This window comes from Numida meleagris, chromosome 1, assembly GCF_002078875.1.
Source record: "Numida meleagris isolate 19003 breed g44 Domestic line chromosome 1, NumMel1.0, whole genome shotgun sequence".
In the NCBI taxonomy this organism is placed as follows: Eukaryota; Metazoa; Chordata; class Aves; order Galliformes; family Numididae; genus Numida; species Numida meleagris.
The window spans coordinates 106,140,706-106,154,667 of record NC_034409.1 but is presented as its reverse complement, the minus strand read 5'-3'; the positions used below and the strand labels follow the sequence as shown (position 1 = coordinate 106,154,667).

The following is a 13,962-nucleotide window of genomic DNA, read 5'->3' as shown; positions in this document are numbered from 1 at the left end:
ATTTAGGAAACCTTATTGCAGAATGAAGTACTGGATATCTCCAGTGTATTGTTTCCCACATACACATGTATGGAATTCCAATCAGAACAGTTCGTAAGGGAACATGGAAAGGCTGTATATAATCAAACTGCACAGTCTGTAAGAAATAAAAAAAAACTAGATATTTCTAGATTACTAAAATGTCTCCCAAGCCATAATTATAAATCAACACACAAATGTACAAAAGATTGGTGTCTCCATAAAGTGCCTGAAATTCAATATTTTTAGCCTACTCTGTCTTCTGAAAGTGCCTGCATATTTTATTTTCCCTGAGCGCTAAAAATTGTCTCTGTATTTTATGCATTGTTTATGCATTGTTGTTCGCAGAGCTCTATTTGCAAACGTAACTAACAGCTAGTACTGGAGATGATATACAGGCTGTATAACATGCCCAAAGAAAACAAATCTGTAAGCATACAAATGCACCCAACCATAAATTTCAGGGACACTGTAAGAATTTTAACCTCATGGCAATTCTGTAAAAAATGAACCACAGCCACATGAGATGCATTCTTGTAGCTGGCAGGAACGAAAATTGCTCCAGACTCTGGTTATCAGGCATGTTTCCATGGATGTGGTACATTTTTGTGCAAAAAACCCTTTTCTCACTCTAGTCATAGGGTTGTGCAGTCAGTGCAGGAAATTTGGCCCAACCTAAAAATCAATCTGGATAGCACTGCTGGTGTCCTCTGAGGATCCTCAAGGACCTGGTAACACCATGTGAAAGTCTTCATGAGGTCTCCCCAGCTTGGAGGGCACCATATTCCTGACACAGGATTTCCTCTTTTGGCTCCTTCCCTTATCCTCAACACAATCACTTTTTTTTCAAATTAATGTGGAAGGATATAGATTAAATGGAGAAAAGGTTTTCTTTGGTTCAAAGACAGTGATACCAAATAATAACAATGCTAAGCTTGAGAGCAAGGGTTCTGAGATAAACAACACAGTACAGTTTGATTCATTTTCAAAATGCATTCTGATTAATACACGTTTTCTGGAGGGAAAAGAAAGCTTCCAACCAGTTTTCACTTTTGTACTGCAAAGCTACTCTTCTCATGAGAGTAGGCTTGCTAACCATGCATGTGCTCAGCCAAAGGTCCATAGCCTTTACCCCAAAGTCACAGGCTGTTATCACCCTCAGCCTGTCTGTCTTGTGCAATGGACATTTATGTAATAAAGTGGATTTTTATTGTTTTTTAGGCTGTATTGAGCTGCGTTATCAACTAGAAGATGTCAGCAGTACCAGTACTCATACTAGAATAAGGCAGATCTTTCTCCCAATGCATGGTTATTTCAAAGAAAAAACATAGATATTCCACAAATACTTATATTTTCACAAATTACTTATCTTTCCTCTGTATAACTCTATAGTTATTTACATACCATGTTTTTGCTACAATTCCATTCAAAGAGAATGCATTTCAAAGCTCCTCCTTAACCAGACAAGACAGAAAGAGTGGAGGCGGCCAGAATCTGAAAGAGCTTTGTATACAATTACATATGGCAGACGACGAATTAGTCCCAGCACTTGTTCTGACAGACTGACTGGAAATGCGACTAGCAATGCAAAATCTGTCACAATTTAATGAGATTCTAAATGCTAAACAAACAAAACAATATTTTTTTTCCTGAGATTGTTTCAAATTTCTTATTTTCATTGCACTGATTAACACTGAAAGTACTTTTGTGCAGCAGCGTCTTTACTCAAAGATCACCTGCATAGGTTCATGCAGAAAATTAACAAGCAAAACACTGAATAATTCAGAATGCTTTGAGTGGGTAAAAAGACAAGTGTGATGGAAGAAGTTTGCCTTTGTATAAAAAGAAAATCTTTTATGAAATACAGAATTTCAGACAAAACACTTCAGCTAGAAGCTGTGCTTTGGGAAGGCACATGTGGGGTCCTTCTGCAGGACCTGTTCTATTGGCTGGGTTGCTCAGCTGAATTGTTTTTCTCCTGGTCATTATCAACTCTATCCATAATGGAACAACAGCGTGAACACCATCAGCCACCCTTCACTGTCATCCATATCATTTAGCTGCCAAACTCAGCCCCAAGCAGAACAGAGACATTAAGCATTTAAGCAACAGCTCTTAAAAATCAGTAGTTTCAAATCCACATGTTTTGGCTTAAAATTTTTGCCTTTCCATCAAAATTTCCTTTCATTTTATTACATAACATAAACTGAAAAATACTGTTGATATACGAGCTTGAGATAATCAGCTGTAAGTATTTAAAAAATGCAGTAGATTTGGAATTAACCAGTATTACTATTAACCAGCTCCTCTGAATGACTAAATCACCAGCAGTTTCAGTTCCTTCACCTTGCTGTGGATAGCCGGACATTTCTGTCTGGTAGGAGTTTTGTTGATTTTCTTGAAATCCAAATGACACATTCTTGTTCTTGTAGATTCCCATCATATTCGTTGTCTCTGAATTTAAGGCTGTGATTTGTGTCCATTATTTTGCTGAGCTATCATATGCTACATTGCAAAGGCTGCAATTTTATTTCATTACAAGAGAAATAAACAAAAATAATAATAACTTATAGCTTAAATTGAGAGAAATGGTGGTGACCTTTCCCCGTCGCAGGAAGCCATTCAAACCTGTAAAATGCAACTCACGTAAGGATTTTCAGAAGTCCATCCTAAACATGTGTCACATTTCTAATTTTCTTTGGGTTGATCGGATAATCGGTACGTCTTTGAGGTCGTCCCTAGGGCAGAATAAAAAGCAGTTAGAGAACTAAAAGAAATCTTAGAAAAGCAGTCTCTCTAGGGTCCTCAGGAGGTTACCTGCCACCCCTCACCGCGAAGCATTATGCCAAAATTAAATCCATCATCAGCAACCCACTCAAAATCTAAATACAAAAAAAAGAAGGAACAGCAGAACAACAAAAAGAGAAGATACTTATATAAGCCTGATATGCAACGCACCATTGGCATTACTGGGAATTCATTAATTGGTCTTACGCTATCTGAGAACTTCTTGTGTACTCTGCAGTCTGCATTCTTTCAAGCAAAAGATGGTGTTGGGCATTTCCCCTGCAGATTCCTTAAAGAAACTACCGCATAAGCTGTAATAAATGCTTAACTTCTGACATTGTTTTCCTAGTGCACTGGAAATTGCAACAAGAAGCATGCTAGTATTCCATCTGTCAGAAAGGCCATTCTCAACATCTTCATGTTTATTCCAGGGTGGCTTTTTGTTAAGTTTCCATGACTGGCACAATTCCACTCCCACTGACAGCAGTGTGTTTCCAGGATGACCCCAGTGGGATCAGTGCAAGGCAAATGCTTCACAGTTTTGAAAACCTTGTCATCATTTGAAACCAGTGCTGTGGATTTCCAGTCCTAATTACTTACGTACTTTAACAAAGTGTCATTACAGAGGAAAATACAAAAATTTATTCTCAAATGCATTCAAGAAACATACACTATGAATATTTAAATGTGGCAGTGAGACCTCACACAGGCAATTACAAAGTACTTCTAAGGAGTGAAAATGACTTACAGAGTTCTAAACCTTTATCTTTAGATACCTTCCCAAAAGAAGCAATACAGTCAAATGATTTGCTGGGCCTAGCTCTGATGTTGGTTTGATTTTCCTCCAAGAAGATGCAGTCTACTGGCTACTGTTCCTTGCAACTTCCATAGCTGGTGTAGGCACTAATGGAAATTCCACTGTTCTTCCCAATGGAAATTTTTTTGAACTCCAAGCTTGTTCCCAGCTATTGACCATATTTCCTATATATTTTTTTCAAACATTAATCATGCACAGCTTGTATTGTTTTGATATTCTTCCAGTATTAAGTATCTTGAATAATGTATTTGGTACCTATATATTATTAAACAAGCCATGGAGGAAAATGTTAGATAACAAATGTGGACAACATTTTTCTGGTATTTAATGAGACCAAGTACCTCAAGGAAAACCGTGGGATAAATATAACTACCCTAGAAACATTTCATAGGACAGCTGCCTTCTGTTTGAAACACAGCGCTGTTCACCACCCTCCCCTCCTCTTTTTCTGTTGCTAGAGCATACTGCTACTTCCCAAATTTACCCTTCTTTGCTGTTTATTTCAGAAGAGAGGAGTGGTGCTCTGGAAACTATCTGCCAGGATTCTCATATTTCTCACATCCCTGAACCTCACATTCCTGAATCTCTGGGTGGGGAACTGGGGGAACAAACTGCCCACCACTGTAAGGGCGGAGCAAGACCGGGACTGACTCATGAGACTGGATGCATAAAAGTCTATGGGGCTAGATGACATGCGTCCCAGGGTCCTAAAGGAGCTGGCTGATGTGGTTTCCAAGCTGCTCTCCATCATATTTGAAAAGTTGTGGCTGTTGGGAGAAGTCCTCAGTGATGGGAATAAGGAAAACATCGTTGCCATTTATAAGAAAGGGAGGAAGGAGAATCCAAGGAAGTACAGGCCAGTGAGCCTAATTTCTGTGCCTGGGAAGATCATGGAACAGATCCTTCTGGAAGACATGTTAAGGCACATGAGGGATGAGCAGGTGATCCGAGAAAGCCAGCATGGCCTCACCAAGGGAAGATCATGCCTGACCAATCTGGTGGCCTTCTATGATGGAATGACAGCATCAGTGGACAAAGCGAAAGCAACTGGTATCATCTACCTGCACTTCTGCAGGGCCTTTGACATGGTCACTCACTACATCCTTATCTCTAAATTGGAGAGAAATGGATTTGAAGGGTAGACTATTCGATGGATAAGGAATTGGTTGGAAGGTCGCAGCCAGAGGGTTGTGGTCAATGGCTCTATGTCCAGGTGGAGGCTGGAGAAGAGTGGTGCTCCCCCGGGGTTTGTCTTGGGACCAGTACTCTTTAACATCTTTATCAATTATACAGATGATGGGATCGAGTACACCCTTAACAAGTTTGCTGATAATGCTGATGAGCTGAGTTATGCAGCTGATACAGTGGAAGGAAGGGATGACATCCAGAGGGACCTTGATAAACTTGAAATGTGGACCCACGTGAACCTAATGAAGTTCAGAAAAGCAAAGTGCAAGGTTTTGCACTTGAGTTGAGGTAATCCCAGATAGGTATACAGACTGGGAGAAGAAATCCTTGAGAGTAGCCCTACTGAGGAGAACTTAGGAGTCGTGGTAGATGAAAAACTTAACATGAGCCAGTGGTGTGTGCTTGCAGCCCACAAGGTCAATGGTATCCTGGGGTGCATCACAAGAGGGGTGGCCAGCAGGGTGAGGGAGGTGGTTGTTTCCCTCTACTACGCTGCCCTCGTGAGGCCTCATATGGAGTACTGCATCCAGGTCTGGGGCCTCCAACATGGGAAAGATGTGAAGCTTTTGGAGAGGGTCCAGAGGAGGGCATGAAGATGATCTAAGGGCTGGAGCACCTCTCCTGTGAAGATAGGCTGAAGGAACTGGGCTTGTTTAGCCTGGAAAAGAGAAGGTGGCATGGAGGCCTCATTGCAGCCTTCTGGTATTTAAAGAGATTATAAACAGGAGGGAGATCAACTTTATACAACTTTATACACTACACTATAGTGATAGAACAAGGGGAGATGGTTTTAAACTAAGAGAGAGAAGATTTAGATTAGATGTCATGGGAAGTTTTTCACTGAGAATGATGCCCCATCCCTGGAGGTATTTAAGGACAGAATGGATGGGGCCCTGAGCAGCCTGATCTAGGACCTGATCTAGCAATTGGCAACTCTGCCTGCAGCAGGGGGATTGGAATTTGACAGTCCTTGAGGTCTCTTCCAATCCAAGCCATTCTTTGATTCTATGAAGTAACAGGACTGCCTGTCTCTTCTCTCTACCGCTATTAATATCTTGCTGTTCAGCAGTAGCCCAAAGACCTTGGTGGTGTTCAACAGAGACATTGCTCATTCGTTTCCAGAGCACATAAGAAGTTTCTTCTGGTCCTGTGCTACCCAGGAGATTAATATGTGATGATATATGCTCCATATGTGGCAGAACAGTTCTTTGGTAAAAATAAAATAAAACATGGTAGTGATGGGCTGACTGTTCGACTAGATGATCTTAGTGGTCTTTTCCAACCATAATGTTTCTATGATTAATCAGAAAGCTCATTAGGTAATGCTGTCAAAAGAAGCAGTGCTCATGGCCACTAGTAGTCCATACTACAAAAGATCTTGGTTTGCATCTGCTTTTGAACAGGAAGGAGCCAGCAGACTTATGCCAGCTTGTTCTAAACTGCACTATTCTTCCCTATCTGACAGCACTGGGGAAAATGTAACCCCTGCATGCCTCTTTTGCCTTAAAAATCTCACCTGCAAGAATGAGTCACACAGTCCCTGCCTTATCATGCTATTTCTCCTCTCTAACAAAGTAGGAACCAAGCAGTAAGTTTACTTCTGGAGTGGGGACTGTGCCCATGGTGGACCAGGTTCCTCTCTGCCCTGCTGTGTCTTTCATAGTTGTTTGCTTTAGAGCAAATTCCCTGGGTTACTTATATTTTATTCTCACTGTGCTCTGATATCAATTAAAGAATAATTTCATGAATTTCAATAAATTCAGTCTGTGTGCTGGCCCATTTTCTGTGAAGCTTTTTCTGAAGTAGCATTGCCTCATGGAGGTTGCAGTAGGCTGGCTATAACTTCACTGACATTAAGGCTGCTGGTTCACTGACCTGAACTTCATTTTCTGATGCTGTGGAAGTTCTGAAATACAACACATTACAAATATAGAATGCAGAGAATTAGTATCACGATAGCCATTTCATATTTAAACTCTGATATGCTACAGCTGCTAGAGCCTCTTCTTGACTTTGATTTTAAAGTTGTTTCTCTTTCAGACTAATCCAGTGCTCTACCAGCCCTGTCAGCCCTAGCCTGAAAAAAAAATATTGCTTCATTATTCATTACATCCTACATTTTGAAGGAAAAAAAGATAATTCTATTGGTTTGCTGCACGGCCCGATGTTACAGGAACAAGTTTCTAAGATGCCCCCCCCTTTCAGTCAGGACACAACGTTGTCAACATTTCCGTTACATAGTTTGGAGGCTCTGTACTATCAGCTGGGTGTCTAGCTAACCATGGATGTTTGACAGTCACAAGTTTCAAAACCTGTATGCTGATTGCCTATCTGCCTTGGATGCCTTTTTACAGGGATTACTATAAAGGAAGCATTATGCTGGGAAAAGTGTTGCATAGTTTGTTGGTTTCATTGGAGAAACAGATGCCCAGATCTTTCTATCTCTTTCAGTTCTTCAGCCACACAGAAAGAGCCAGCAATGCATAGATGAATCAGAAGGCAAAATGTGTGTGTGTACCAGCTGATTTCAGGGTTGAATCTTTGAGTGGTGTTTTGGATAATGATCCTCAGTCAATGAAGGAAGGACTTCTGCTGTTGCAAGCATGTTGTAGTCATTTCTGCAACCCATATGACATCAGTGATATGAATGATGAACACACATCTGGCATTATGAAACAGAGGCTCTGATCTCTAAATTGATTTGACAGATGGCAGCTCCTCCGACACTGACACTGTAGAAATGTGTGACAAGCTGAAGGCTTTGCCTGCTATTAGCCAGCCAAAAAAATCCAAGTCGAACTGCATTAGAACAAATTGCTGAAATTAGTGTAGTAGGAGTACTTCCAAATGTGCCTGCATGCATCACACGTTCTGCTGTTAGAACAAAAAACCATGGAGGCACAGTTTTCTCTTTCTCGAGGTTATTTCTCCCCCTTCCCCCAGTTCTTAATTCTCTTTCCAAACTCACTTCATTTACAGGAAAACACCCACCCAAAAACTATGGATACCCTCACAATATTTCAGATAAAGCATTGCTTCAAATAGCAAAGCAGTTCCATCTTGTCAACTTTTAGTACAGTCAGCACATTTCCCTGTCCATCAATAGACACACAAACTGGCAATTCCTTCTTATTTCTTTTTGTGTTAATCCCACCCACATAACTTCACTCCTCTCCTGCTTTCACAGACACTTGGAAAAAATATACTTTAGTCTATAAGCTGTACCTGCCTTTCTGCATCTGTATCATCAATATTTATTAGTCTCTTAATCAAGACATGCTGACCAATGAATATCATAGCATGACATACCCTATAGTACATTTCATCAGTAAGGGAAAACTTATTTGCTGCCATTCATTTATATTTCTATTTTATTGGCCTTTTAATTTGATTTTGATAGCTTAATTTTTCTTCTGAAACAATCCACAGAGTCAGAGCGGTTATATACAGTGCAATAAATGTAGCTACAATCCATCACTCATTTCCTCTCCAGTATAAAACCACAACCACAACCAAATAATATTTCCAGTTTATAGAGTATCACTCGGAGTAGATATAAGGAGAAAAATAGATCTATCTCCATTAACAGAGTGGTGACTCACTCTGGACTGAAGAGGGAGAGTGTGGCTGTGGTGGCAAATCCAAGCCTTGCATAGCTCTGCTGAAGTTAGCTGAATTAAACCAGGGATGAATCTGTCTCTCTGTAAATGAGCGCTCCTTTTTACGAAATGATCTTCTGATTTATCACAGAGACATTTATGCCATATTAAATGGACTAATTATGAGGCTTGTATAGGAGATTCTCTGGTCCTGCAAGATGCTGAGTCCTCAGATCTCCTTTTCTAGCAGAAGGATTTGCAAAAATGCGGCTCCTCAGTGATGGCTCTATGGCCCTTGCTAAAGCACAACTGTCTGTGGGATTACCACAAAATCTTCCAGAGCCAGTTTAAGGGCTCTCCCTCACTGCACTTGGGTTTTGGAAGGAGCTATGAGTAATGAGTCAGGGCATGTGACATAGCTCTCTGGGCACTTGGTGTGCAGATCAGCCCTCTTGGGACTAGGAGCAAGGATTGCTCCCCTGCCATTGCTGACGGTAACAAAATATGCAATTAAACAGAAGCCTGTAGCTCTGCTCTCTGTTTGACCTTTTCCTGGCTAATGTAATCAGAATGGAGACCTTCCAGCACCTCTTGACTGATGCTCCTGGCCTCCTCTTCCAGTAGCTGGTAATTTTTTCTTCAGCTCAATAATTTAGTTCAATATTCATCATTTTTTAAATGTCTTGCACATCTTTTTTTTCTTCCCTTCTTCTTCACTGAGATATTACTTTTCCCTAGGACGACTTGCCAGAACTTTTGTTCATGTTGCGAATTTATCAGTGCAATTACTGGACAACATTTATCTTCTGAGAACATTTTGCTTTAGTTTCTGATTCAGTGAGCTTGAACAGAGAATAGCTGATCTGAGTGAATTTTTGTTGTCACCTTTTACCATGACACCCAGCAGATTTCAGGCTTTGAACTAGGTTGGGTCAATGGGCAAGGACTTCTGAGGAATCTTTGATACAAGTTCTCCCTTAATCTCTCAATGATTTAAAATAGTACCTTTTTACATACGGAATAGAAGGTACCAAATTTGAAGCTGATACCCTCAGAGACCCAGGAAGATTTCCTAATGCCTCCAACGCGTGCAGGTGAATCTTATATGAGCTAAAAGTTTCCATCTTGTTTTCTCCTGGCAGTGAGAGAATTGTGCCTTGCAGTGGGTATGTTCACTTTTGCCCAGCCAAAATACTAGGTTGAAAAACTTCCGTTCACAGTGATTGCTCCGCTTTCCATCTTGTCCCCACATCCACGAGCTTCTTTCTAATTTTAAAACTCTCCATTCATAATTTTCCCATTCGGCCTTACTTTCTGGCCTTTTTGCAGGGATTAATCTTGATCCCATAAGATGTCAAGGAAACCAGCCACAGAAATCTTAAATTTTTTCACCTCATAGAGAGGGAGAGACAAGGTTTTAGGTTCGCAGTCTCCATGACTCTTTCTATCAATAGCTGGGTGCTGTGTTCCCTCCCCACCTTGCTCCGGAAGGAGAACCTGGTCTCTTTACTTCTTCCTGAGCGCCAGGAAAGCACCACCACAAAGATGTTTGCTCCTTTTACCTAATTACCTAGAGAGTGAGGCAACTTGCTGAATTATTTTTTAATCTCCTTGACTGTGGAAAAAATTGTCTGGATAACTCCTCTTCCTCCTGTTCTCCTTGGCTCCACTTCTCATTCAAAAATCAAGAAAAACTCATAAAAATGAAAAGAAGAAAAACCTTTGGGAATGTTTCCAGCATCCATGTAGGAAAGGGAAAACACAACTAATCTGCAAACAGTTAAATGGCTTGCCATCTGGTTTCTCCCACTTGACAAGAATTGTATTGTAAGGAAAGAGCACCACAATGTTTATTATGCAATGTATTGGCTACAGTGCTGATTGAACTTTGTTAATGCATCCAGTAACTCAACTCTTTGTCAGAAAATCTCTATTTTGCAGTTAACAGGGAAGGTTATGTATGTAAGAGAAGAAAAAAAGAAAACTTTATTTTGTCTAGGAAATGTTTCACTATGTTTGTATATAATCACATAAACCCAAATCATGGACTGCAAATCCACAATTTAAGGTAAACCTTCACCAAGCAATATTTGCTTTATCAACTCCTGTATACACAAGATGGTGCCACCACTATATACTGAGAAGCTCTGTTCAAGCTGAGAAGCAATTTGTCTTCACAAGCCATTTTTAGGCTGCTAAACATTCATCCAACATATTAAAGAACATATAAATAATTTTCATCCATAGATTATCTCTTGATATTTTTCAGAGTATGCATGCAATTACCGATGCAACTAGAAGCCACCTTAGCAGGCTTACACCAAGTATTGTCCAGGTACAAGTAGTTAAACAGAAACTGTATGCTAAATCCCTCTGATGGATTTTGAAGTTTCCCTAGCCACCTAGCTGCAAAGGACCTCCTAGGCCATCTAGTCTAGCATCTGACATGGAGCGCTGTACCTATATTTGTGTTTCAGTTTCGTGTTTCAATTCTTAGCTGTTTTGTCCATGCTTTTCAGCTTTGCATTAATAATATTTTGTTTAACAAGTAATTAACGTCAAACATGATAACTACCAGCCACAGATACATCATTATCATTCTTATTTTTTACCATTATTTTGATCATTGTTTTAATCACGGATTGAGTACTTGCTAAATTTCATTGTATGCTGCATGAACTAAACACATTCTGCTATGATTTATATACAATGACATCTCAAGACAGATTTCTGCATTACACATGTGGAAACATATCTTCAAAAATAAACGAGTTATCACTGTGTTGAATGGTGAACTTGGTATCACATCACTGCTACATTCCCAAGAGAACACTGGCAAAAAAATATCATGAAGATGTCAAATCTTTTACAAATGTATAGCATAAATTATGATTCATGTTGCTGGGAGCCCAACACTGTGCTTCACAATAGAGGCAGCTGAGAATGGAAGTGGAGGAACAAACACTGAACTCTTTCATTTATGCTTTTAGCAATGTGGAAAGGGGACAACACATGAGAGTGGATTGGGTGTTAGCTCTTTGCTTCCCCTTCCAGCATTTACTGCTGAGATACCAAAGGCATCTAAGATGGTTGCAAAGCTCTTGACTGAAGAAAATTCTGCAGTACGGAAGTGCAACTGGAAAATGCAATCATGAAGTTATCTAGAGAAAAAGCACCAGTGTAATCATAGAATCATTTCGGTTGGAAGGGACCTCAAAGATCATCTAGTTACAGCTCCCCTACCAAAGGCACGATTGCCAGCCAGTAAATCAGGCTGCTCAGGGCCCATCCTTGAACACCTCCAGAGAATGGGCATCCACAACTTCTCTGGGCAGCCTGTCCCAGTGCCTCACCACCCTCAGTGAAAAATCTGTACTGGATTTTGTTTACAAAGGAATGTCAAGCCTCACATTCATCTGTGCCTCCATCTCATATCCACACTTTGTCAGATCTGGTGACTGGGGAGAAAAAAATAATTGCAGATATCTACTTTTGCAACAGCACATGTCTAACAGCTGTGCAGCATTATTACACATCCAGAACAAAACAAATCTCTGCATTATAATGGGTTAATGTACTATATACACAGAGGTTAATTCTGAAGAGCTGAGCCAGAGCTTTTCTGCCTGGCACGTCTGAAAGATTTAATTAGTGGTATAAATGGGCTGTTGAGAGAGGAAGCGACTTTTTGATCTTGGGAATGATGAGAAGACAATTATCTTTTCTATGGCAAGTTCACCCTAGTCACGGTTACCCACTGTGCTGGGAGAAAGGACTCACTGGCATTTAGAGGAAGAAAAATATGAGAAGCAATGCAAAGGAAAGAGCAGACACACTGAGGAGGAGCAGACTGCAACTCTGTAACTCTAGCATGGGAGGTGGGAAGAAATATATAGCAGGGATCTGAGGTGAAAAGATATCAACTAAAGCTTTATTAGAAATTTCTTCCAAATATGAGGGGTGTCTGTTTCTTCCCCACCTCCCACTCCCCAGTAAATCCATCTAAACGCGAGACTAACACCAGAGGCACGTATCAGTATAAGCAAAAGATTCACGGACGTTTAAGGGATCATTTAAACATCTACTTCCACCCAAAATATATGTTTGAGTATGGTACAATACCCGCTGTGTGGAAAAAAAAAAAAAGATACCAGCATTACAATTACCTTTGGTGCAGAACTGGTATGTAAATCTGGACGAGGGACAGTGAACTTTGTAGACATTGGAGGAAGAGAAACAATTGCTGTAATAAGAATATGCAAAATTACTGTTATTCAGCATCCGTCATGGTACAAACCACAAACCATTTACAAGTACAGCTAAATATGCTACAGTATTATGAACTAATGAACATGAAAGAAGCCCATCTAGGACCCAGCAGGATCAATTTGACTAACTTTGATTTAATTTATCTTTTTTTTTTTTGTAACTTCTACATTTAACAATACCACATGCTCTTGAAATCTTTCCACTGCACTTATTTCTTCACAACGTATTTGTTATAGAGAAGGGTGTCTGCCTGGGTTATAGACTCTACACAATAATTTTGTCATTAAATGTTTGATTAAACGTTTTGATAATTACGTGGTTCTAAATGCAAATGCTGGGTAAAGATTTGGTGGAGATTTACTTTTGATTTTGAAGAGACTTTGTGCTTAAGGACTAGAATTTATAATGCCTTAGTCACCTACCAGTAGAATCATAATTCACTAGCATATTTTTACTAATGAAGTCAGCAATGTGGGGAAAAGGACTGTAAAGGATAGTTGCTCAACTGCGATTTCTTGTGGAAAACGTAGGCTGCTTAAAAACTGGACTTTTTCCAACCTCTGCTTTTCTAGCTGTCTTTGTTCTACCCTGTTGCTGCTCTGCATTCACTGTGCAGTAATCACTTTCTGGAGACCACAGATGATTAAAATTCATAAGAGCCATCACCGTAAAATGTAACTGTAAGTCTGGTTTCTTAGGGACATGAATAAGATCTGCTTTTGTTCACTGTGGTTGTGTACCTCCACCCACTTCAGTAACTCAGTAGCATTTCAACTTATTGGACAGTCTCAAGATGTTTGTCATATTCAAAGTCTTCCACGTCAACAGGTGAGACTGGAAATCAGGCTTTGCTGCCTCTCTTTTTCATGGAATTACTTGGGATGAAGACTCCTTAGGAAAAGACCGGGAGGAAAGATGGTTGTAAAGACCTCCTTCCTCTGTTGCATGGGAAAACTGCAGGAGAGAGCCTATAATGATACCCCGGAAAACTAATGGATAGATTTTCTCCCATCCACGGCTGTATGATCCCCCAAAGCTATGCAAACACTGAGAGCATGGTGAAGATAGTGATATGCTATCCTGAAATACCATTACCAAAGGGAATGTTTTTTACTACAACGTTACACAAATTGGCAATGCAGTAATTTATTGAATGAATTAAAATATGGTTATTGTTCAGTTACACAGATAGCAAAAAAGCTATTAACAAAAGTATCTCCAAAAAAAACTATAAATGGGTGAGCATTAAAACCTTGAAAGGATCAGCTTCAATCAGAAGCACAG

At 40.0% G+C, this 13,962-nt stretch overlaps 1 protein-coding gene across 2 annotated transcripts in view; it reads right to left on the bottom strand.

The window, feature by feature from the left end:
* Window positions 997-13,962, bottom strand: part of IGSF5 (immunoglobulin superfamily member 5) — a 33,021-nt gene continuing 20,055 nt past the window's right edge. For both annotated transcript variants that reach the window (XM_021405821.1, XM_021405831.1), the window contains 2 exons: window positions 12,576-12,652; window positions 997-2,756 (listed from right to left, as the gene is read on the bottom strand). In XM_021405821.1, coding sequence (XP_021261496.1) covers window positions 2,688-2,756; window positions 12,576-12,652 — 146 coding nt within the window. In that variant the 3' untranslated portion in view covers window positions 997-2,687. The remainder of the gene's footprint in view (window positions 2,757-12,575; window positions 12,653-13,962) is intronic.